Source organism: Bombina bombina, chromosome 6, assembly GCF_027579735.1.
Source record: "Bombina bombina isolate aBomBom1 chromosome 6, aBomBom1.pri, whole genome shotgun sequence".
Classification (NCBI taxonomy): Eukaryota; Metazoa; Chordata; class Amphibia; order Anura; family Bombinatoridae; genus Bombina; species Bombina bombina.
This window is the reverse complement of record NC_069504.1, coordinates 1,073,498,829-1,073,526,596: the sequence shown is the minus strand read 5'-3', so window position 1 is coordinate 1,073,526,596 and position 27,768 is coordinate 1,073,498,829. Positions and strand designations below refer to the sequence as shown.

The 27,768-nt window shown below is 33.8% G+C and overlaps 1 protein-coding gene across 3 annotated transcripts in view; it reads left to right on the top strand.

Moving 5' to 3' along the window:
- LARGE1 (LARGE xylosyl- and glucuronyltransferase 1) overlaps nt 1–27,768 on the top strand; it is a 1,302,608-nt gene that overhangs the window by 692,936 nt on the left and 581,904 nt on the right. For all 3 annotated transcript variants that reach the window (XM_053718971.1, XM_053718973.1, XM_053718970.1), the window contains one exon: nt 21,592–21,715. In XM_053718971.1, coding sequence (XP_053574946.1) covers nt 21,592–21,715 — 124 coding nt within the window. The remainder of the gene's footprint in view (nt 1–21,591; nt 21,716–27,768) is intronic.

The following is a 27,768-nucleotide window of genomic DNA, read 5'->3' as shown; positions in this document are numbered from 1 at the left end:
AACAACGAGCAAAGGCAACGCAATAGAAACCTTTGATACTATGGTTTGTAACGAAATCAGAAGCATCAGCCAGAATAAATTGAAAACAATTAAACATAACCTTAATAAGGAACAGTTATCCACCATTAAGTCCCTCAAAAAAATCATGGTCTGGTCATCAAACCAGCGGATAAAGGAGGGGGGTTAGTGATTCTGAATAAGGATGACTATAACCAAGAGTGTGATAGAATACTCAGTGATAATAAAACGTATGAAAGACTCGAGAATAATCCTGTTGAGGGATACAAGAAGGATCTGGAGAAAATCTTGGGGAGGGCGAGGAGTAACGGAATACTTAATGAGAAAGAACATCGATATTTAAGTATTAAATATCCGATTACTCCGGTCTTTTATTACCTCCCCAAGATCCACAAGTCCATTGAAAAACCACCGGGGAGGCCAATAATATCAGGGATAGGTTCGCTAACGAGCAACCTATCCGAGTATGTTGATAAACAACTACAACAATACGTAGTCAAGTTACCCTCATATTTGAGAGATTCCACGCAAGTACTTAACATACTAGATAAGATAAAGTGGGAAGACAATTATATCTTAGCCACCTGTGATGTAACATCTCTTTATACGAGTATCCCCCATAAAGGAGGCTTGGAAGCCATAGATTTCTTTTTGAAAAGGGACAAGGATATGCCGACCCTACACAAGGATTTTATCCTAGAAGGGATTAATTATATACTCACCCATAATTATTTTTTTAACCAAGGGGTCTACTATAATCAGACATGTGGAACAGCTATGGGGACCAGGTTCGCGCCTAGCTACGCAAATTTATATATGGGACGATGGGAACGGATATTCTGGGAATCATGCCCAGCTAGCGCGGACCTGGTCCTCTATCAGAGATACATAGATGACATACTATTAATTTGGAAAGGTCCCATGGAGGACCTCATACATACAATTAAGGTTATGAACGATAACAGTTACAACCTCAAGTTCACACACGAACTAAGTGTGAACGAAATTACATTTTTGGACTTGAAGATTGAGGTAATCGATGGGAAACTTGAGACTTCTACACATTTTAAAGCAATAGACTGTAACAATTATATACATCAAGACAGTTGCCACCATCACAATTGGAAGTCCAATATTCCGAAGGGCCAAATGCTTAGACTAAAGAAAAACTGCTCTAACCCAGAGAAATGGGAACAGCAAGTAACAGTTATGAAAGAGAGGTTCCTCGAACGAGGCTATGGAGATGAAGGCCTGGAAAAAGATCTATTGCATTATAGACAAAAAGAAGATAAAAGGGAGTTGGAAGATGGCATACTCAACATCCCCTTTATCACAAGATACAGTGCAAACAGACATATTATTGAAAAAATAATAAGAAAACACTGGCCAATCTTGAAGGACGATGACATACTGGGTGAGAGACTACCAGAAACACCAAATTTTATTTATTGAAAACTGAACAATTTGAAGAGCATACTTTCACCTAGTGTACCAAGAAACCCCAGGATGAAAACAAGAGATATATATGGGAGAGACATTAAAGGATTCCCTATCCATGCCTGAGCTGTAAAGCATGTGAAAGAGGCATGAAGACGAAGAAGTTTACATCACACAGTTCCAAAATAGAATATCCCATAAGAGATCATATAAGATGTAGCAATACAGGAGTCATATATTTGATTCAATGCAGTTGTGGTCTGCAATATATAGGACAGACCTCAAGACCCCTTAAAGATCGAATTAGGGAACATCTGCTACAAATTAAACACAAAAATATGGAGACCCCACTGTATAAACATTTTACTACACAACATCTAGGTCAAAAGAAAGATTTTAAGTATTGTGGAATACAATTAGTCACCCCTAGTTGGAGAGGGGGTAATCAAGAGAAAAGACTACTTGTAGAGGAATGAAAATGGATCTTTAATCTAGATTGTTTATATCCAAGGGGTCTGAAAATAAAGAGGACCTATCACACTTATTTAATCTGAAGTAACTACGCTCTGAGTACACACAGGTAATCTACATCAGTTTACATTGTTAGACTAATGTTAGTAATCTATGATGTTTATCTGAGGAACACTTATAACTTTTATTAGCATGTATTTTCATACTAGCGTAACAGACAAGTGAGTCTTAGACCTAGAACTATGAATCATAGCAGTAGAGCAAACACCCAGATTATTTAAAAGTTTTAACTCGGTATCCTCAGTCCCCTGTGTTACAAATCATTTTGATAATTGTAGTCTCCAATGTTTTCCCATCACAAGCATCCACCTAAAGGGTAGGTAGCAGCTGTTGAATCCCTTAATGCAAATGTCCATAGAGATTCCTTCTGACCTAAATCTCTTTATTACATCACTTTTAAGAACACATCTCTCTACATAACCAAATCTCTAGGATGTAAACATAAACTATACCACTAATATCTCTATTCCCAAATTGGTATTACCATAGCGGACTCTCTCAACCCTTTCTGTATGCTCACCAAAGTCTCCTAAGGCTGCTTTGCTGCCTCCATAATAGAGGCACATAAATTTTGAACAGTGATCTCCCATACCTCCAATTATGGCACACACCTTATAAATAGGATGTAAGATCTACACCACCGTATACACGAACTAAGATCCAGAGGCTTAGATCTATAGATTTTTAAACTTTTTAGGGTTCATCTTTAATTACTTTAATTATATGTCTTTAGGATTTTACATATTACCCTGTTTTTAACAACCCCATATCTGTTTTATACTTATTGTCCTTCTTTACATCCAAGCCATATTTTAAGCTATTTAATATGTCCCTTCCATCAATATTTTATCTCAGATTAGCCAAGAGAAAATACTCCACATATTGGGTCTGTGAACCAATACACATCCCACCAAGCAGGGATTTTTACCTTTCATATTGGTAAACAAAATTGCGTGACCGGAAGTGACGTCACTTCTGGTTTCGCGTTAGAAGTTGGCCGGAAGTGACGTCACTTCCGGTCCGACGTAAACAAACAAAACAAGCGGCAAATTGAATTACATCCATACATCAAATGAAATCATGGCACAAACTACCCTCTATCAAGAGGGAAGGGAGAGTACATTGCAAGCATAAGGTGAATCAACTTAATTAGTTAAAGAAGTAATCGTGATCGGACAATGAAAATCTGTCCGAAACCGGAAGTGATACCAATGCATCACACTTCCGGTTTTCGCTAACACAGAAACAGTAAGGTTTAAGAGATCAAACAAAACTCTCTTAGGACATAGAAGTTAGAAACATTAGGAACAATGCTACTATAATGGCAAACATTTATATTTAAAGAAAAAAATAGGAATAACATATGAGAATAATAACACAGAGTGGCAGTTACCACTTCCGGGTTAAAAACCTTACTTTTTGGCGCGAAAATAGTGCCAATGAGGCTGAATTACAAACACTATTTAAGGAGGCTCATCAACACTTACCATACTACAGTCTTGAGAAAGGCCCAGGGAAGGGCCGAAACGCGTTGGCTATTGTATGGTAAACCTTATTTCAATCATCCAGAATAATTTTTTAGCATTATTGCACTATTTGTGTTTGTTTTCCACAGGTACACTGGGAATTCATGTTCTATTTTTGTCTATATCAACTTGAACTTTTTCACCTACTTTGACTTTTTGGATTGTTTTGAATTTCTTTTGGATAACCTTTGTATTACGCCAGACTTTCGGATTAACTTTTAGAAAACACAGGAGTCACTTATCTTGAAAGCACCTCACTGTTAAAGTGAGCACACATTTGGAGTACTCCATTTTTCCATTTTTCTCATTTTTTCACAGTTTTTATTGGCACATCAGTATGTATTTTTAATTTTTAATTTTTTCCTAATTTTTATCACTGATTTCTACATCACCGTGGACACATCTTTACATTATATATTTTTTTCCTTTTTTTGGATTAAGTCACACAGACACTTATAATCATAGGAGAGACTCTATCTAGGAAACACAACTGTCCTATTAATCTCCAAGAACTAGGAATTTCTGGAATATTTTACCCACAAGCCATTTTATGAACTACACCACTCCTTCACAAAACCACACTTTATTGGCCTATTAGGACTACCAAGTCTGCATCACAAGTGCTATAATTACATAATTTTCATAGTCATTGTATATTGTGTTATATATTTATGTAACATGGATCCACGTATTTGCATTTTTATCTGATTTTTATGTGATTTTTATCCGGTTCAATTCTATTTTATATATGATATATATGTGACTTTATTTTATCTATTTTAACCGGCTATTTTTAACTAATCGATATTAGAATATCCACTGTCTGTGATTAATAAATTTGTTTGTATTGTAGCTACATAGTTGTCCTTTGCCCAATTCGAGGCGCTCCTCAGACCTCATTATTTAGCTGTTTTAAATAAATATAGACTGACATTTGCATTGTAGAACACAAAAAAACAGAAGATTGCAACCAATCAACAAGCACTATCCAGGGGGCTGAACCAAAAATGGGCCGGCTACTTAATTTAGATTCCTGCTTTTTAAAAAAAAAGATAACAAGAGAATGAAGAAAAATTGATAATATGAGTAAATTCGAAAATTGCTTAAATTTGCACGCTCTATCTGAATCATGAAAGAAAAAATTTGGGTTTAGAATCCCTTTAAAAGTTGTGTATCTACCTAAGAGGCAAGGGCAGAACTATCATTGGTGCAGCAGGGGCAGTGGTACCAGGGCCCAAAGGGGCCCCATAGCAGCCAGTCTATACATATCTGTGTGCAGAATGTGTACAGTCCTGAAGCAGGGGAGCCTTTTATAAGAGCAGGTTGCAGGTCTATTTATCTATCGTCATCTATCTATCTATTATCAAAATCATTATACAGAGCTACATGTACTGTATATTAATACTACTGCTTGTAACGGAGTTAAATTTTGAGGGTGGCCCAACAAAATATTTTGCACCAGGGCCCTCTGTTGAATAGGTCCGCTACTACTAAGAGAGTTCCCTATTTCTGTATTTGAAGGAGATATTTACACATTAATAATACAGTGCTCAATAAAAAAAAGTCAGGTTAGAAAGTACAAAGCAAAAATAATTATTGTAATGTACAAATTAAAATCACATTAATAATATGCAATAAAAACTATGTCAAAAGTAATCAGCAAATTTCAAATTTAAATTTGACAGTAAAATTCTTATTTACACTATGCAGAAAACACATTATAGAATGTAATGTATTAAGTCAAAATTTTACATTTTGAATATTAAAACCATACTAAAGAGTGCAACATTTTAGGCATACGTGATGTTTCTAAAAATAGTAAGAGGTATGCAAACCTAGAAGCAAATACAAATGTACACTGAAAATACTACAATTTGATTTGTAGTTGTTTCCAAATATGTATCATTGTTCCCTTTCATATTCACTCTCTCCCCAGAAAGATTCTCTATTGCTTTATTACCTTCTATGGGAGGCAGCTCGCCACTCGCCAGGACTTTCATGTTCAATTCTTCGTTTTTAGAGAATTGTATGGGCTCTGTCCCGGCAAATGTTGATTTTGGGAATCAGGTCTTATTCTTGTCACCCTAAATTATAATCAGGCAAACTAATGCAAGGAACAACTTGTTTTATGTAATAGAACATATTACTGGAATAAATAAAGTGTTCATTATTTTTATTACTTTACATTTATTTTTATATTATTTTCACATCATTAATGGGGTCATGTCAAGTTCCTTTTCACTAATTCAACATATGTATCTGATCTTGCTGGGTGATTAATACCCATCTGACTAGTTTCAGTAAAGCAGACAGTTTGCTCCCTGTTGTATTAATAAAAAAGATTTAGCAGCCAATGGCATCCCACAATTTCTAGCCTCTCTTGAACCCACTGAGTATAAAACCCATTAGTTTGCAGTTAGATGTTCTGTTTATTAAGGCCAGACTTGTCTTGGCAGGAAAGAACAAACAGAATAATGATCTGCACTAAATTTCCTGATCAAAACAGTCCAGTGATTAGAGCTAAGTGTTGCTCTGATTGAACAATACTAGGGTAAAAAATGTACAGTGAGATAGAAATTAAATACCCTGGACTCTAAACATTAAAAGCAATGTGTGTGATGTATTTCTTATCATCAAATCAAAAGAGCAGATTTATTTTAAAGATGTCCCTACAAATAATGTTACCAATAATGTTTGAAATTCATTGGGCCTTGAATCACCTATACTTCCATGTGTATCATTAGTGGGTGTTCCTTACCATCTATAGTACATAAAATCTTGAACATGAAAAATCAGCCTATTGTGAAGCAGTTAAAGAGACACTAAACCCATTTTTTTTATTCAGATAGATCAGCAATTTTAAACAATTTACTAATTTACTCCTATTTTCAATTTTTCTTCGTTCTCTTGCTGTCATTATTCAAAAAGCAGGATTGTAAAGCTGAGGAGCTGGCCCATTTTTGGTTTAGAACCTGGATTATGCTTGCTTATTGGTCGGTTAAATAAAGTCACCAATAAGCAAGCACTATCCAGGGTGCTGAACCTAAAATGGGCCAGCTTCTAAGCTTTCCTGCTTTTTAAATAAAGATAGGAAGAGAATGAAAAAGAATTGATTATAGTAATAGTAAATTAGAAAGCTTCTTAAAATTGTATGCTCTATCTGAATCATGAAAGAAACAGTGCTCCATTAGTAAAAAATAAATAATATGTTAATTCTAATTAAACATAAAAAGAAACTGATTTTGTTTAAAAAAAAAACAAAAAAAAAAAAACAGCAAACAACTTACTTGTTTTCTTGCAATATTAGCACTTACAAATTATCTGTGTAGCCAGTCAACGTTGTTATTAATGTTACATGATTGTGCGCTATTAGAGCATTATATGAAAATGATCTTGACCTTGTGCATATGTCAAACATATATATTATGCCAAGTTAGACTATAATTACCTTAAAGGGATATGAAATCCATTTTTTTTCTTTCATGATTCAGATAGAACATACAATTTTATGCACATTTCAAATGTACTTCTATTATAATTTTTCCTCGTTCTCTTGTTATCTTTATTTGAAAAAGGAGGAATGTAAGCTTAGGAGCTGGACCATTTTTGTTGGGTAGCACTTGCTAATTGGTGGCTACATGTAGCTTACATTTAGACACTTATTAGCAAGCGCTACCGAGGGTGCTGAACCAAAAGTGGACCATCTCCTAAGCTTACATTACTGCTTTTCAAATAAAGACACCAAGAGAATGAAGAAAAATTGATAATGGAAGTAAATTACAAAGTTGCTTAAAATTGCATGCTCTATCTGAATCATGGAAGAAAAAAATGTGGGTTTCATTCCCCTTTAATATTGACATTAGTGCTATGGAGTCTTCAACTTTAGGAACAACAAAGTATGAAGCAGAAACTCAAGAGAACAAAGGACAACATGAATTGTTTTATTTCTAAAATGGCATCAGTGATATCTGACGTATTGCAGCAAGCACCATACTAATGCTCTCACAATATGTGTTAACCATTGACTTGGGATACCAGCACTAAAATGCAAGTGGTACGGATTGGGTTCCAGAGATGTTAAAGTAAACTTTCCAATTTACTTCTATTAACAAAAAAACGTGCACAGTGTTTTTATATTTACACTTTTTGAGTCACCAGCTCCTACTGAGAAAACTCTGAATATGCATTCAGGCTATTTGGTAGTAGCCCTTAGAATCAGAGAGAAAATTATATTAATGTCTCTGCATCCTTTAAAAATAAGGATACATTTTCTCGTCAAACATTATGTGTGTGCCAGTAGTAAAAAATGAGACAGGAACTTGGAGAAGATCCAGTGTCTGTGTCAGAAATGTAGCACCAATAGTTACTGTATTTATTATATATTGTACTTGTCAAATGTTTGGACACCTACTCCTGGAAGGGATTTCTTTATAAATTCTATTTTCCACATTTTAGAATAATAGTAAATTCATAAAGACTATAACCTAACACAAATGGAAATTTGAAGTGTCCAAAAAAAAAAAAAAGGAATAGTCAAAACTATTTTAGATTTTAGATTCTTCATAGTAGCTGCTCTTTGTCTTGTATCAACTTTGCACACTCTTAGCATTTTCTGAACCATCTTCATAAGGTAACCTCATGAGAATCTTTTCTGGACACTTGTGGACTAGTTTGCCTCCACTCCCCGGTTTAACTCATTCTAAAGAGTCTCTTTTGGGTTTAAGTCAGTGCATTATAGAGGCCAGGTCATTTGATGCCTCACTCCTTCATTCTCCTTTATTGTCAAATATCTCTTCTACAGCCTAGAGGTGTGTTTTGGCTCATTCTCCTGTTGAAAACATATTACTGCTGAACTAAGTGCAAACAAGATTGGATGATGTGTGGTTGCTAGAGATAAGTGAGGAAAAATTTCAGTTTCTTTTCCGAAATTTTTGTTAAAAATAAACTTTTTGTTTTATTTCATTTGTGGTCTCATTTGTTTCGAAAAACAATTGTCAGAAATTTTCGTTTTGACTAAAAAATTTCGTTTTGAGCTACAGTGCAGATTTTTGCCATTTTGAATCAGCCAATAGAAATGAGAGCTGCTTAAATCCTATTGGCTGTTCAAATCAGCCAATATGATTTAAGCAGCTCTAATTCCTATTGGCTTATTTTAATTTTTCAGCCAATAGGAATGAAACAGTACCCCAATATAAAAAGGGTAGCTTGCATTGAATCCTCAGTGTGTGGCGGACGATCACATGAAGAGGACCTCCACGTCGAACCGATGGACCTCCGCCTAGACCTCTGCGCATTGACCGCTCCACCTCCGCAAAAGAAGATGCCGGTCCCACGATAGATGAAGATGGAGCCGCCTGGATGAAGATGCTTCGCCGCTGGGATGAAGATCTTTTACCGGTCTTCAGTAACTGTGAGTACCGATTTTGGGGTTAGTGTTTAGTTGGTTTTTTTTGGGGTGTTTTTTTTAGATTATGGCTTTTTCTATTTTAATGGGACGAAAAAGAGCTGAATGCCCTTTTAAGGGCAATGCCCATACAAATGCCCTTTTCAGGGCAATGGGTAGATTAGGTTTTTTTAGTTCGTTTTTTTCTTTTTCTTTTGTGGGTTTGGGGGGGTGGGGTTTTTTAATGTTAGGGGGTGTTTTTGTATTTTTTTTAGCAAAATAGCTGTTAACTTTAGGGCAATGCCCTACAAAAGGCCCTTTTAAGGGCTATTGGTATTTTATTATAGATTCGTTTTTTTTGGGGGGGTGTTTTTTTTTTTTTAAACAAAGTATTAGAATAGGAATAATTTTTATTATTTTGGATAATTTTGTTTGTTATTTTTTGTAATGGGATTTTTATTTTATTTTTGGGGTGTTTTTTTTTTTAGATTAGGCATTTTTTATTTTTAATGGCCCGAAAAAGAGCTGAATGCCCTTTTAAGGGCAATGCCCATACAAATGCCCTTTTCGGGACAATGGGTAGATTAGGTTTATTTTTATTTTGTGGGTTTGTAATGTTAGGTGGTGTTTGTTTGTTTGTGTTTGTTTTTATTTTTATTTTTCAAAAGAGCTGTTAACTTTAGGGCAATGCCCTACAAAAGGGCCTTTTAAGGGTCTTTGGTAGTTTATTATAGATTACATGTTTTTTTATTTTGGGTGGTTTTTTTATTCAAACAAGGGATTAGAATAGGAATAATTTTTATTTTTTTGGATAATTTCGTTTGTTATTTTTTGTAATGGTAGTTTTTTTATGTTTTGTAATTTTAGTGTTTATTATTTTTGTTATTGTAGTTTAATTTTTTTAGTAATCTTAGTTTTTTTTTATTTTTAGTAATGTTAGTTTTTTTATTTTTTAGTAATAATAGGTTTTATTAGTGTAAGCTTAGGTTGTATTTTTATTTCACAGGTAAGTTTGTAATTATTTTAACTAGGTAGATAATACATAGTTATATTGTAGCTAGCTTAGGTTTTATTTTTATTTTACAGGTAAGTTTGTATTTATTTTTAAATAGGTAGTTAGTTAATAATTGTAACTTTAATTTAGGTCTATTTTAATTATGTAGAAGTTAGGAGGTGTTAGGTTTAGGGGTTAATAGTTTAATTTAAGTTGTTGTGATGTGGGGACCTTCGGTTTAGGGGTTATTAAGTTTAGTTAGTGTTGGCGATGTTTGGGAATGGCAGTTTAGGGGTTAATAGGTTTAGTTAGTGTTTCAGTTAGTGTTGGTGATGGCAGGGAATTTCAGTTTAGGGGTTAATAGGTTTAGTTAGTGTTGACGATGTCGGGAACTGCAGTTTAGGGGTTAATAGGTTTAGTTAGTGTTGGCAATGTGGGGGGATGGTGGTTTAGGGGTTAATAGCTTTATTTAGTTTCGGCTATGTGGGTGCCGGCAGCAGTTTTAGATTATTTTGTTTCGGCAATCGGCGGCATATTATTTATTGTAAGTTAAATAATTTTTTCGGATCCTTTCGTTTTTTCGGATCCATTCTTTATTCATATGCATTATTCTATTCTAAACTTCAGAATAAAATAAGGCATATGAATAAAGAATGGATCCGAAAAAATGAACGGATCCGAAAAAAATGATTTAACTTAACATAACTAATTAGCCGAAACTATTTTTTTTTTAACTTAACTAAACTAATTTGCTGAAACAAAATTATTTGATTAACTAAAGAAAACGAAACAAAACGAAATTTTTAGCGTTGCACATGTCTAATAATTACTATTTAGTCACCTTCGGGGGCTCTCTGTTGAGTAGGTGCGCTACGGTCATGAGAAACATACATTTATTCAGGTGTGTCTAAGCTATTGACTGGCACTGAGTATATAGGCATGAGTGGGCTCGTACCTTTTCCCTTGACTGGTAAACTATATTGATATTTTTCAATCTAGGATTGCTTTTATTTGTATATCTGTTTAGTTTCATTAAAAAACCATGACAGTGGGAAAATTCACATGCCCTAATTTGTTCGACCCTTTAACGCTATATGTTTAACTCCCTCAAAGGGACTAAAGACACAGAAAAAAAGAACTGCTGCAGAGAACTGCTGATCCTGAGCAGAAACTACTACTCACCCAATCAACAGTGGTAGACACACGACCAACATTTGAGCAGTACTTTAACTGTGTGTTTATCCCCTTTGCAGGACTTAATGGGGATTTTCTCTAGAAGATCATTAGATATGTTTTTTTTTTTTAAAGAACTGTGACCGACTCCATAGAGCTGCAGGGTCATTTGTGCTAAAATCCCATGTCATAACAAATTATCATGTCCTTTTTCCACTATAATTGTCCTTTTAAATAATATTTTTAGTATTTTCTCACCTTCCCACAAGTAAAAATACATTTATGTATATTTAAAAAAAAAAAAAATGATTATCAACACCCATGCAATGTTAATTAAAGCTAGATAGTGTTAATTAGTGCAGATTTAATTCTATAAACAATGCATTAGTATACACATATATTACTTCCAATAAATCATATGCACACTTGATACAAATTAGCTATTTTCCAGTGTGTCTCTGCTGTAGCTTGGCCAACTCCAGGGGAATCAGCAAGGATTTCTGATTAATTCCCCGGGTAGCATCTCAAATTAGGACACGTTAGATCTATAATACAGGCACTGCATACACAGATACCTGAGACTTTGTATACTGGATATTACTATTCTGAGCTATGCTTGCAACAGGCCCTATAATAAATATGTTAAGTCTCAGATGACCTCATCATGACACTGTTGAAACATCTCCTTTGTTTAAAAGCTGGTAGTGAAAAGAATAGAATTGAATAAAAAAGCTTCAGCTTTTTATAATGAAAACTGCGCTGACACTTCAATAGGAGCCTTGTCTCCACTGTATAGGTACAAGAGGGAAAAATCTCAGTCTCTACATGTGCTTGGACGGATCCCATTGTGATACAGCATGAATTGAGAAGCTTGTGGAGACAAATTCACCATTTCAAATAGTCCAGGTTTATTCAGGATTTATGCCAGGATTGAACTTCAGTGAAAATGGAACTTCGAACTGACTGGTTTTGGAATGTTTGCAATAGTAGAATTTGTAAAATGCTCTCTAGTTTTGAAGTCCTTTTTAATGTAAATCTTTGGTTATCATTGTCATCATGAATAAGATATTATAAAGAAGAGACAATGAAATAAAATAAAATAAGGTGCTATACTGGTTCTACATGCTAATAAAACATATTACATAGAATGGTAAATCCAGCATTAGATGTCTAGTTGGCACAATTAGGCATATTTAAAACAAATGTTATTTCTTACAAAAAAGAAAAACAATAAAATATTCAGAGAATCAAGGTAAAAACAAACAAAAACTAACCTGCACGAAACACTGGCATCTGACACATTTTAGATAACACTTTAAAGTGATGGTAAATCCTAGTGTTTCAAAATATTGGAATGTAGATTAAATTTGGCATGAGAGAAGTCCAATTATCTATAATTAAAGTGACAGTAAATGCTAATGTTTAAAAAAATGCTAGAATTTACCATCACTAAAAAAAATAGGACTTTCAGTCATCACTTTATAAAACAAAAGTGTGATATACTTACCCTTTCTGTGCCGCGGCCTCCTCGCTAAACTCATCGGCTCCAGTTGCCCATGGCACAGTTAGGTGATATTTCCAGCTCTAAACCAATAGCCGTGCTAGTCATGTGGCACTGTTCTGTATGCTAGCACAGCTATTGGTTTAAAGGTGGAAACAGCACATCGGAACACTATGCCATAGGCGGCCGGAGCAACTGAGTTTAGCAAAGAAATTGCATAACAGAAATGGTAAGTTTATCATACTTTTTTTTATAAAGTGATGACTGAAAGTCCTATTTATTTTTAGTGATGGTAAATCTTAACCTTTTTGAAACGCAATAATTTACTGTCACTTTTATAATAGATAATGGTACTTCTTTCATGCTAAATTTAATCTATGCTCCAAAATTTTCTCATTGGTCAGAACTGATAACTCACACCTGATTGTTCAATTGTTCAACATTATTATTATTATTATTATTATTATTATTATTATTTATACATAATTTGTTCAGCAAATGTGTTAAAATGTATGTCGCAGATAGTGCTAATTGTTCACTCGCTCTGTAAAAAATATTACCATTGATCCCCCTCTTAACTAGTAGTCTACCTTGGCTTCTACTAGCACAAAAAAACCTCAAAAATGCATTAAAATATAAGCAATACTCTTGAGTGTATTTAGGGATTTGATAGGCTTATTTATGTGCTTATAGACAGCAGACATGAAGTCTATTTGAAACTCCTTTAACTATGTGTTTATCTTCTTATGACACTACATGGGCATTTAATTACTTTTGCTTTTTTCACTTAAAATAGGTAATTTTAAAAGTTTTTTAAATGTGAGCATTTGTGCTAAATCTCACTTTATAAAATGCTTTTGGAGGTATATTCTGTTTAAAATCTCTTAAAGCCAACCTGTTTTCCTACACAATAATACTGGACAACAAGTACTTACAAGGGTGGGGAAGAGTTGAAGTTGGAGTTAAATTTTTCCCAAACCCTATCCTGCTATATATGTAGTTTATTATGGGCAAACACATTACCCCTTGGCTGCTAACAACAAAACAGTAATTGTCACCTGATTGTCTGTCTGTTAGTAGTATACAAAAATAAGTGATTTTGCCCCCCCCCCCCCCCCCATTACCAGTAGCACACACATATAATGATTCCGCCCTTCTAGCAGTCTACTTTGGCTGCCAGTAGCACACAGGCCAACTCAGTTATTATTTAGCATTCTTTATGACAGTAATAGAGCAGTTATTTTTATTTCTTGAGTGCTAGTAACACACAGAACAAGGATTTTCTGATTATAGCAATCCTATACATGCTCCTCAATCCTTTATAAATATGGCAGCACAAACATTGTAAATAAACATTGTTAATTGTAATAATAATAATCTTGTAAAAGACTTGACTATATTTGTAAAATAATTGTAAATTTAAGTATCTTTGTAAAGTTAACTTTAGTTTAAGACAGGTGTTGATACGTCTCAGGAGTGTCCTCCAGTAATGTTGGTGTATTTATCAGCAGCAATTGCCACCAACTTGTTATGTATTGTAATTATGAATATTAATCATTAATAGCAGTATAAAACTATTGTCAGCAATGTCTCCAATTAATATAGCAGAATTTAGTCAATGCAGTCCAGTAAGATGTTACATTTCTGTAGTGTACCCCAAAATAACACTATTGAGATATCTATAAATTTGACAACAATACTAATATTAAAAATTTATATTTGATCTCAATATAAAATATTCCTAAATTCTGATCAGTTAATTTTTATATACACATTGATTATATTTATGTATTAGCTGAATATCACCTATGACCAGTTATATCTATCAATTTATCAATACAATATTAAAATATAAAGCAGGCTATAGAGATATTTAGATTAATTACTATTCAATAGATATTGTCTGTTATTTAGCCCATGAATGGACAAAATGTTTCTATTAATTAACCTTTGATCAGAAAGAATTAAAGGTACCTCAGTATTATAGACAAAATATTTCTTTAAATTAACCTTAACTCAAAATGAATCACTTAACAGATATCCCACATGAATTTTACAAGAACAATTTGTATTTAGCCAGATATATTAACCAATTCAATATATAGCTTATTTAACAATGTTATATCCAAATCTCACATTAAAATCTTAACTTAACTCCCACAAATATAATGAAATTTCCAGGGAATACAATTCACTATATTTCCCAAAAATAGTCTTATAATATTTTAAATAATCAACCAGAGATTTTTACATAAATTTATCAACTCAACATATACCACTTAATATAGCATTAAATAGTTCCAACTTAGCCACAATTGTAAATGCAATTTCTAAAATATATCACAGTAACTCAATCGAATTTATAAATAGTAATGTCTGACCCTATTCTCAATAATAATTGACTAGCTAGTATATTTAATATATGAAATACACTGGTCTATTTAATGCTAGCTTTGCACTTATAAAGTACCTCTTTAAATACCAGCTTCAATTAAACTACAGCAATAAAGAATATATTTGCTTTAAAACATTAAAAACATAACAACATCAACCTGCTTAATACATTACCAATAAACTAATTTGAGAGTGCAATATTCCAGATATTTCTTATGGTCATACATGAAGGTATCACTATTTTTCAAGGGTACAGGTCACAGAGTATCTCTCTTGCCCAAAGAGAGTTTTCCAGCCAGGATTCAGAGAAAGTATTCCAAACGGTGTGTATCTCTGTTTTACAAAGTGAGTCTGTCCCTTTCTTGCATAGTGTGGCAGCTTATATGAGTGATAAACCACTCATTCATTCTCTAATCATTCCATAGTATCTGGATATACCCTTTGAGTTAATTAAATGTAATTTAATTTGTCAAAGATATTAACTGTTTAAAGATATATATATATATATATATATATATATATATATATATATATATATATATGTACATTTGATACATCTATAATTTCCCAGCTTTAATAAACTATTTGTTCAGTATATGGTCCATCAAATATAATTTAGCATGTAGCTTTGAAACTAAACATGGGTATACTTAGAATATATATATATATATATATATATATATATATATATATATATATATATATATATATATATATATATACATCTGATATATGTCTTACTATTTTATATCATATATATAGTCTGTGAGTAGAAGTCTGGTGTAATTAATCATATAGCCATATCTATATTTGAGCATCATTCCATTTTAATATAACTACAGTATGTTCCATATTTAATGTACACCACATTTTTCAGTCCTCTCCATATTCCATACGTACCTGCAATTTAAAATCTGTAGTAATCAATTAGATATATATTTTTGTATCTGATCTTATTCCATTTACTACAAATATTGCATATCTGTGGATATCACTTTATTATTGAGTGCATAAACTATATGATAGGATTCAGGGCACACATTACATAGTCATTTATATACCAGTATCTACAAACGGAAATGTTATTTATTCATTCTGAAACAGTTTCCAAACATTTTAAATTCACCAATACAACTATTTGTTCACTCTACTTCATATTTAATGTATATTGTGCAACATGTGATGTATCCCCTGGATTCATATATATTATTCATATAATCTGGGCATATTAATTTATATAAAAACTATATGGACAACTTGTCTAAAGAAATTTCACATCTTCCACATGTCTTCCATATAGACGTGAGTCTGAGCTTCATGTATTGAAACTCAGTGTGTACTATTTTGCACTGAAGTGTGAATTATTTAAATTGCTGGTTATCTTGAAATCTTGCTAGCTTCAAAGAACTGATCACTTGTAGACTTCTAGGCTGCCGTCCACAGGGGGCATCTCTAGGTAACACGTTTATCTTGTCAATTTAAATTAGATTTTAACCTGATAAAGATCATAGAACACAAGCTCTTTTGAAGTGTATACCTTATGGTTGGGGAACAAATGTCTGTTTTGAACTCTGAGGTGTGAATTTGGTCACCTCAGGCATGCTGAAATCAGGGCCTTATTGCAACTTACAGTACAGAAGTTATATTTAAAATAGTTTCATATATAGATGAATTAATCAACATGATATCTATGCACATAGCTTATAATGATATCTCACCTTTTGCATGACACAGGGAAATAAAATTTGTTATTTGTATACATTTTTACATTGCAGGCATTTTAAATACTGGGATGTGTCCAAAACTGGAAATTGACCACCCTTGTTCCTTAACTACTTTTATTATTTGTCTTTGACTTTATTACTACTTAAATTTAAAAAAAAAAAGAAAAAAAAAAAGTGTTAGCCATCTTCACAGAGCAGAGTCTATGGCATACTTTTGTTATTATGACTAGCTAGAGATAGGTTTTTAGAGATGGCTCAGTGTGGTTTATGTTGGAAGGCATCCTAGAGTTTGTTCTTCAAAAAGTGTAACACATAATAAGACTTTTCATTACCTGGTAAATTACAGATAACCTGAACCTTTGTAATTTACATTGGATGAGGAAACTGATGAGCAGGAAAACAGATGCCAGACACAGCTGTGCATTTCCCAAACTGGAGAAACAGCTCATGCTGTCGAAATGCGTAGGAGGTTCATGCAACAAGGATACTGTAATTTGTTACGAGTGTCGATCAATCAATCTGTTGATGCATTATAAAAATAAATATTGGAATAACTGTCTAGTAAACTTAAGCATTTTCTACATTTTTTATTTAAATATTTTGCATCCATAAAGCCAAAAGCAATATTTATACGTACGTCTTCACTAATTTACATGTAGAACTTTAGAAAAAAATATATACTGATTCAATATTAAAGTTAAAGGAGGCTCATTCTCTCAAAGATTTGTCTTATAATACATCAGCGTCAGGGTTTGGAAGCAAGGAAATGTATCCAACTTTTTTCCAAGCCTCAGAAATCTTTAAAGGGACAGTAAACCCAAAAATTACTGTAACTTATTTAGATTAGTTAAATAACAATCTTTACAGTAAACTGTAGCCAAATTTCTATCTAAATAAACTTTGGCAGAAAATAAACTTACTAGATCTCATCTTGCCGTTTTGAAATGGCTGCCTGACCCCTCCTTCTCTGACGTCTTCCAAAAGCTTGCACTAGTACAGGATCCTTTTCTTGAGTCTAGTAGTCTCGTCCCTGCGCGCTCCTGCAATTTCAGCTAATAGCTGTTCATACCCGGCACTCACTGCCTCTCATCCATGCTGTGCACTGTGTGTTAACATTGTATCCACGGATCAACTGCAATTTATACTTCTCTCTCAAAAGTTTGAAATATTTGTTTTTTTTTTGTAAAACGGCATTTATAAAAAGAGAAAGCTGGGGGGGTGTCCGGGTAGCGGCCATGTCAGCTGATGGAAATTTGGTTACAGTTTACTGTAAAGATTGTTATTTAACTAATCTAAATAAGTTACAGTAATTTTTGGGTTGACTGTCCCTTTAAGCTCTTTTGTAATTTCTGAGATAAATATAGTAAAATATTTGGAAGAGTAATACAATTCAGTATTCTGTCAAATTTTTTCAAAAAAACAACAACATTGTTTCAATTATTTTTTGTATCACTGACATCATCCTGAATCAGTTTCTTGGTAAATCAGTGATCTTATATCAAATTGAGAAAATTGTATTTCATTTTATTTAGACCAGTGATGGCTAACTTCCTAACACGTAGGGGCCACACATCAATATTTTCAAATCCTTAAAGGGACACTTAAATTAAAATTAAACTTTCCTGATTCAGATACAGCATACAGTTATAGAAAACTTTCCATTATCATTTTTGCTCAGTATTTTTATATGCACACTTTCTGAGGCACCAGCTGTTACTGAGTATATTAGTTTGTAATTGGCTGATAGCTGTCACATGATTCAGTGGGCAGGGGAATGTAAAAAACAATCTTTCCAATTTTTAGAAATACTGCTATTTACTGATAATTTGAAACTCCAGAATAAGTGTTATTGCATCTTCTTTGCATTGGGAATTTGTGGATTAAGCAATTCTACTGTATGTAATGGCCTTTTAAGGGTCCAATAAAAAGTATAACTATTAAACACACAATTAACATGTTTCCTTAAAAAAAAAGTGCATTGACATTAGACCAGATATATATGAGGTTGTAATGTCCCTTCTATTTGCTGTCCTCCCAATCCACAGGTGTCCCCAAAGCACACATATTTTGTTTTTGATTTTACTGTGGCCACATAATCTAGGGTACTGCTTTTTCCTGGAGGGGGGGCAATCTATATCCCAACCCAGATTTAGACAATGGCCAAAATGCAATCAACTAAATCCTGAAACTAATATCTCACTAAACCACTAAACAAATGCAGCAACATTGCAACTAAAAAGTATATAAAGCTTTACACCTGTCCCACACCACAGCCGTGAGATGTCAGATCAGCAGCATGTATCTTGTATTTTTGGAACCATTCACCTCTCACCATAGGTAATGAGGTCCACTGTGAAAGAACAATAAATGTCTTCAAAACAATACTAAACAAATAAATAAAAAAAATACCACAGATGCCAGCACTATTTCTCAGTCACAAAGAAATCACGGGCACAAAACAAATTTGATAACAGAAGTAAATTGGGAACTCTAAAAAATTGTATGCTCTGTCTGACTCAAAGAATATGTTGTCATATCCCTTTAATAGAGATAAAAGCTGGCTTGAAGAGTATTGCATAATAATTCTACCAATATCTCATGTACCATATTGTATATATTCCTTTTTTATTTATGTATTTATTTTTAATAGAAATTAGCCTAAGAACATTGTCCATATGCATTTGGAATATAAGATGCAGAACATTTTACTAGTCAGTTATTGATGCTACAACTACTGTAATTCTTCATATTATTGTTCACAGTATTTAGTGGTTTAATTATTTTTATGTCTGTTATTTCTTCCATATGCTAGAGATGTGTAACTAAGTAGATATTCCCAATGCAAAGTACATTTGCAACCTCTTTTCCTTATAAGCTAAATTTCCCACTTTAGCCTATAATGATGTATAAATGTGTGTATTAAATGCATAGTGGGCGCCTGTATCCTCTGTAATATAAACATTGTTACTCCTGTTATATCTCCTGTAATACAATTATGTAAATAGCTGATTAAGTACATAATTGTATTAGAGAAGCTGACAAACTGATCGCTTCCAACTGCAACAATGTCACATATTCTCCAGACACATAACTGGCTGCACTGAGTTTGTTACTTTGTTAACAGACAACTCCACTAATTCCTCTGAGAGGGCTTTAGATCTTAATGGAAGTCATATGAATAAAAAATAAATGGATTAATATACTGGTGGATACCTAGGGTGACAGCTAGCCATTAAATCATCATAAGAAAAGGACCTGACTTGCATTTTACAATAGAAAAGAGCTCTTTGGCTAATGTCAGTATTTGTGTTCCTATAAGTTACAGTGGGAGTAAGCAGAAATATATTTCAGGTGTAGAAATTGGGCGGTGTTCAGTTTAAAGGGATATTAAACTATAAGGGATATGAAACCCATTTTTTTTTCATTAATCAGATAGAGCATGTAATTTTAAGCAGATCAAATTTTCTTCATTCTCTTGGTATCTTTTTTTTTTTTTTTTTTAAAAAGCAGGAATGTAAGCTTAACTTTTTGGTTCAGCAACCTGGGTAGCACTTGATGATTGGTTGTTATATTTATCCACCAATCAGCAAGCGCTACCTAGGTGCTGAACAAAAAATGGGCTGGCTCATAAGCTTACATTCCTGCTGTTCAAATAAAGATACCAAGAAAACAAAGAAAAATCTATAATAAGAGTAAATTAGAATTGATTAAAAACGCTTGATTTATCTGAATCACGAAAGGAAAAAACTGTGGGTTTTAAATCCCTTTAAAATTGTATTCCCTATAAAATGGTTAATCATGTATTGGTGAGTTGCAATTTACTTTTGTTATTTAATTAGTCTGTTATACATGCAATTTTTCACTCATTGATGGTTTCCAACTTATATGTTGGGGTGTGTCTAACCATGTTTCATGCTGTATAGTAATTTCTGAATAATTACTTCGTAAACAGAGCTTATTTGTATTAGTGCTCCCAATCATCCAGTTCTACATAGTACCCCTCCCACTTCCTACCACAGCTTTATATTTTCTATAAATTATTTGGTGTCCAAAGTCAACCCAGAAAGCACACTGACACTGCCTGTAACCCGTCTGGCTACATGCATGCTCCCCAAGTCCACTCAATTTTATCAAGAGAATAGCTATGCCCCCTAGAGGGCAGAACACCTGAAGCTCCTCCCACAAGGAGCACTCCCAGCAGACGTTGAGAAGTATTTTACAGAAGAGGAGATAAGAAAAACATATTTAAAGGATTTTCAAAGGTTATGTCATTTAACTGCTCTTAGGCAAGACCTTATGGGGAGAATACTATATGAATATTGCAGATATATGGTACTTTATGTGCTTTTAAATCATCACAGGAAATTCAGAAATGTAGTTTAAGCTAAAATAAACATCCAGTGTTTGCTTTTAATACCAGACACAAACCGAGGGTGATTTTTTTCACAGCTATGCTTCTTGCAACACTCAAATGCAAAATCAGCTTTATGCAAAAATGATGCCTGCAAAATACTAAAACTTTTTTGCAGTGGAATTAATGTTAATGTTCATCAAACTTTCATGTGCTACGTGTTTTTACTCAGTGAAATAAAAAAAGGTCAGGAGTCGTATTTTTCACTAGGTTAAAACACATCATTCACAGTCACATAGAACTTTCTATAAAAAGTAACACACAAAAACATCTGTACTACATTTGTATGCTTTGTTAAATTCTCTGATCATCTCATATATGTACAATTTCATATAAAAAGTATTGAAAACATATGAATGAAAAAAAGTGTAATGATATTTAACTACTGAGTGGTTAATAAAAATATTTACTATAATGAGCCTAACAGGAATTCAGCATTGGACTATTGTGCTCTTAGCTTTATGCTTTCTCACATTTCAAACACTGTTTTTATTTACAGGAGGAATCCACTGCATTTTCATCTTATCGCAGATACAATAGCTAAGCAGATTCTGGCTACGCTATTTCATACATGGATGGTACCTGCCGTGCATGTGGACTTCTACGATGCAGATGAACTAAAGGTATGAGGACTTGTCACACAGAAGTGTAACTACATCTAGATTAGAAAAATGTTATGGGATTTATTCAATGGATTAAAGAGACACTCAAGTCAAAATAAATGTTTATGAATCAGGAAGAGCAAGCAGTTTTAAGACACTTTCCATTTTACTTCCATCATCAAAATTTGCACGGTCTTTTTATATTCACACTTTCTGGGGAACAAGATCCTACTGAGCATGTGCACAAGCTCATAGGGTATACGTTTACTAGTCTGTGATTAGTAGATGTCTGTCACATGATACAGGGGGGCGGGAAATGGAAGAAAAAATTAATTTGTCAGAAAAAAAATCTAGTGCTTATTTTAAATTCAGAGTAGAGGGCCGAATTATCAATGTGCGGGCGGACATGATCCGCTATCGGTATTTATCATTCTTGTGAAATGCTTGTGCAATGCCACCTCCTGCAGATTCGGGGGCAATCCACCCCTAGCAGGGGGTGTCAATCAACCTGTTCGTATCCGATTGGGCTGATTGATGTCCGCTGCCTCAGAGATGGCGGACAAGTTAAGGAGCAGCGGTCTTAAGACCGCTGCTTCTTATCTCCTGTGTCCGGCAAGCCTGAAGGCTTGCACGGAAACAGGTGCATACGGCACCATACGGGGTTGATAAATCGGCCCCATGGTGTTAAACCATTGTTTTTTTATTATGTACTTATTAATTATGCAATTCTACTGCATTTAGTTTAAACAAAATAGCAATCTGAGGTTTTTGTATGTTTGTAGATGCTGTTTTATGTTTAGTGACTACAGATTACTGAATAGAATTACATTTAGCATCAGAATACCGGGACTGATATTCAGTGTGATTAATGCCATAGCTCTTTAGCTGCTAATAGGAAGTGTCTGACAATGTCACTACAAGTCCATCCCCACTGTTACTGTATTTTATACTTTACACAATGGCCTCTAGTTATCAAGCTCCGGATGGAGCTTGACGGCCCCTGTTTCTGGCGACTCTTCAGACTTGCCAGAAACAGCAGTTATGAAGCAGCGGTCACAAAGACCGCTGCTCCATAACCTGTACGCCTGCTCTGAGCAGGCTGACAGACATCACCGGAAATCAACCCGATCGAGTACGATCGGGTTGATTGACACCCCCCTGCTGGCGGCCTATTGGCCCCGAGTCTGCAGGGGGCGGCGTTGCACCAGCAGCTCTTGTGAGCTGCTGGTTCAATGCTGAATACGGCAAGCGTATTGCTCGCCGTATTCAGCGAGGTCTGTCGGACCTGATCCGCACTGTCGGATCAGGTCCGACAGACCTTAATAACTAGAGGCCATTGGCTGTACTGTGAATTGTGCTAATGTTAATTGGCAGAATGAGGAGGCAGCGAATAAGGGCCAGGAATTGCCAATGTCACTAATAATTGTAAAGCTCTTGATGGGTTTCTTTTTGTCTTCAGATCACCTGAGAGTATGCAGAGTATAATTACATAGAAATGTCAGTCATTTCTAGGATCCTTTACATGTGGCTTCCCAAAAATATTACCATTTATTTTGTTTACTTTTAAAGCAAAAAAATTCTACAGGATTTTCCCCCAAATCTATAATTCACTAAATTCCAGTATTTGCACACGTGCAGCTCCTCTCCTTCAGATACTTGCAGTGTAACCTAGGTTCCAAAATGGCAGCCCCCATGATTAGCAGGAGCTGCATGACATGTATTTAGTGCGTTAGTGCCCCTTTAAATCTCAGAGTAGCCTTCTGTGCTTTCCAGAGATTGTTGAATTAACTAACAGGAGCCAAATGATCAAGCGGCAGGCGTACATGATTCGTTGTGGTTGATCACGTCCACCCGACATCGCTAAATGCCGAGAGCGCATTTAACATAGCACAAGCATTTCTGAAATGCTTGTACAATGCCGCCCCCTGCAAACTTGCGGCTAATCGGCCACTAGCAGGGGGTGTCAATCATCCTGTTCACATCTGATCGGGATGATTGCTGTCCTCTACCTCAGAGGTGGCGGATGAGTTAAGGAGCAGCTTCTTAACTTAAGTTTCCGGCGAGCTGGAAATGTCAGAGGTAGATTGCTTGATAAATTCGCTGCTTGATAAATCTACGCCACAGTCTTGCTTTACCACCTTTGTTGAAAGGCTATTCCTTGAATCAACCCTTTCTGTAAAGAAGCTCTTCTGCAAATCGCTACTGTCCCCCAATTTCAGATAATTCATATCTATTGTTGCTCTTTTTTTTTTTTTGTGTGTAAAAAATGCTTTCACACTTAAGGAACAGTGGATTGTAATTGTTTTCTCCCTTAAAGGGATATTAAGCAGTCTGTTTAATTGTTGTAATAAAAAACTCTAAGGTGTGGTATGTACTTAATATAAGCATTTTAAATATGTATTATTCATCTATTTATATGGATTTTACCTTTTATTTATTTATTTTTTTAAACTTCATTCGTTTAGTGTCCATTACTTCCTCTCACAGCCCTACAAAGAGACTGTGGTCTCTACAGGGAGCTTATCTATGCTTTTTTTTTTTTTTTTTTTTTTAATTATTTTATTAAACCGGTTCACAAGACATATGAGAGAAAGTTACATACATTTCATGTCCATAAAACAGATGACAAATTATGATATGTTAATACAGAAATAATAAGTAAATACATAAACCAGCGAAAAATAATTGTAAACCACATGTCTTCCAAGAATTAATCTCAATTCGCAAAGGTTACCCAGATTTCAAAGTTTCCAACACCAATACAAAGCAATCCCTGTATATATTATCCCAATATCTTTTGGTACTATCACATGCCTGTGAACCATACAAATTTTACTTTTATCCCCCCAAAAACATAAAATAGACCAAAAAAATATATACATAACCATAAATGATAAATAAATCGCTCCATCCCTCTATAACATTACTCGCTTTAACACAGTCTTCAAATTATTATGTTACTGATGAAGCTGGTATCCAGGAAAGAGGAAACAGCCCAGTTTTAACAGCTGATATAAATCGTTTAATAAATTAATATTCTGAGTCTCAAACGTAATATGTTGTAGGAGGGTACTTATAAAACTAGTAAAACTAGGTGGAGAAATATCCTTCCACTTCTTCAATATCATGTATCACATTATCATTGTACAATAACTATGGTAGTAGTTCAGTCTAATAATTGCCGAATCTGTCAGAAAAAAAATATATCTACCATTAATCTTGAAATGATCCAAAAAAAGTTTGTTGTACCAAAAATTTAATTTGGACCATAATTGTGATATTTTTGGACATTTCCAGAATATATGTAGAATATCTGCTTTATCTAGATGGCATTTAGAACAGTAAACATCATTATTTGGAAATAATTTTGCCAATTTAGAGGGAGAGAAATAGATATTGTGAATCAGTTTGACATGTGATTCTTTCCAACCAATGGGAATTGTAAGTTTTTGTATTAACATAAAACTGTGTCTAATATTAATATAGTCTATTGCTGTAAAATGCAATACCCAGAAAGCTTGAATTTTATTCATATATAACTGACCCTGTTTAGAGAGCAAAATATCATACAATAACGATATAGAACATTTGCCTACAGAACATTTCCTGATAGATAGATTGATCTCGGACCATCGACAAAGTAGCTCAATTTTCCAACTTTTAGACTTAATAAAATGACGTATCTGAAAATATGCAAACAGATCATTCCTAGATATTTTGAACAAGTGAATAAGGTTATTAAAGGATAGTAAATGTCCGGTAGGAGAGAACAATTGATTCAGATATATCAACCCCTTTTGGGACCATGATTTAAAAACTGCTTGTTGGATTCCTGGTATAAATTTTGGATTCCCACATATTGGAAGAAGGGAAGAGCATTTAAAATCTATTCCCAGGTTAGAACAAATCTTCTGCCATGCAATGATAACATTCTTAAAAGTTATTAAATTTGTTAGAATACTAGGGAGATTCCCTATTGAACAATGCAAAATCGCCCTGAGGGAGAATGGTGAGATTATTTCTGTTTCAAGTTCATTAGAGTTGAATTTACTAAGATTTGTTAGCCAGTCCATAGCGGTCCTGGCTAACGTTACAAAATTGTACAGTTTAATATCTGGCAACGCCAGCCCAGCATTCTCTTTTTTTTTAGTAAGTTTTGCTATTGATATGCAGGCTTTTTGCTTTTTCCATAAAAATTGTGAACAAATTGAATATAATTTATTTATTTGCTGTTTAAAAATAAAAAGTGGTAAATTCTGTAACAAATACAGAATTTGTGGAAATATAATTGTTTTAATCAAGCTGATTCTGGCTGACAAAGAAATGAGAAGATCCATTCAATTTTTAAGATCTGAGATAGATTTACTAAAAACCTGCGGAAAAATCATCTCATACCAAAATTTTGCATTCTTATGAAGTTGTATCCCCAAATATGTTATATGATCTGTTTTTTTTAAAAGGATGATGTAAATAGCTATCTGGCTTCTTCATGATCCACATCAATTCGCTTTTTCCCAGATTGATCTTATAGCCTGAAATCGAGCTGAAGATAGTGAGCATGTCTAATAATAAAGGTATAGATTTTTTTGTGTTTTCCAAGAAAACCAGTAAATCGTCAGCATACAATAATATTTTAATCTTCTCAGTACCAAATTTAAGCCCTATTAATTCAGACTGAAGCCATATAGCAAGGTATTCTATAGATGAATTGAACAATAATGGAGAAAGGGGACATCCTTGACGAGTATCAGGACCTAATAAAATTCTAGCTGAGGGGCAACCATTAATCAATAGATAGGAATGGGGATTTGTATATAATTTCCGAATAAATTCTACAAAACTACCAATGAATCCAAACTGGATTAATGAATCTAGCAGGTGATTCCAAGAAATGGAGTAAAAAGTGTTCTCTGTGTCTAATGACAGCAGAGCCAGATCTGTGTCAAACATCTTCTTTTTATTGGATTTTTTAGGTAATTGTTGAGGGATTGTATTCTAAAAATAATCTAAAATGACTTACACTCCATGCAAGTTTAAAGACATATTACTTCCTTGTATGAAGCCCGTTTGATCAGGATGTATTATTTTATACAGAAATTTGGTTAACCTGTTCGCTAAGATAGACGTGAGGATTTTATAATTGCGTTTAAAACAAAGATTGGCCTATAGGAAGCTTGCTCTTCTGCATCCTTGCCTTTTTTATGAATAAGAGTAATATTAGCTGTGGAAATGTAGCTTGATATTGGCATATTAGTAATATAATACGAATTAACGAGTTTAGTAAGTGTATACTTAATATCTTCTACTAAAATTTTATAAAACTCTGCCAGAAGCCAATCTGGGTCCACTGCCTTATTCAGTTTGGATTCACCGATAGCCTCACATATCTCATCTACTGAGAACGGTTTATTGATCAATTCAAGATAATTTCTTGAAAATTTTGGACCAGAAGTTTGTTCTTTAAGATAGATCTTCATCAACTTTTTTATACAAATTTTGATAAAATTTAAATAGTGCCTCCCTGATATTTTCATTATCTGTATATCTATAACCCCCTTCCTTAATTGCTGCTATATAGTTTTTACTCTTCCTATTCTTTGTTATTTTTGCTAAATATTTAGCTGAGCATCCAATATACCTCTTATATCGATTGTTGATTTTCATATCTTCCTCTAAACACTTTTACTTTAAAAATAAGTCACATTCAATTCTAGCGTGGCAATATTTATCCCAGTTAAACTTAGAGCTCTCCGATCTATATCGTAAACATGCATTCCTGAGCTGATTAGATAGCTGTAGTTCCCTAGCTTGTTGTTTTCTTTTCCAGTTACACATATATGCTTTTATCTTTCATCTCAAAACCACTTTTGCCTTTCTCAATATACTTCAATTTTATCATAATACCCTCTGTTATTATGATGGAAATCTTTCCATTGACCAGACAACCAAGTATTAAATTTAGTATTCTCTAACATCTTCCCCTAATGAGTGCTTTTAAAGAATATCCCATGAGAGTATACGTGTTATTATTTTTTTCGGTATGAAAATCAATTGAGGTTTTATCATCTATGAAA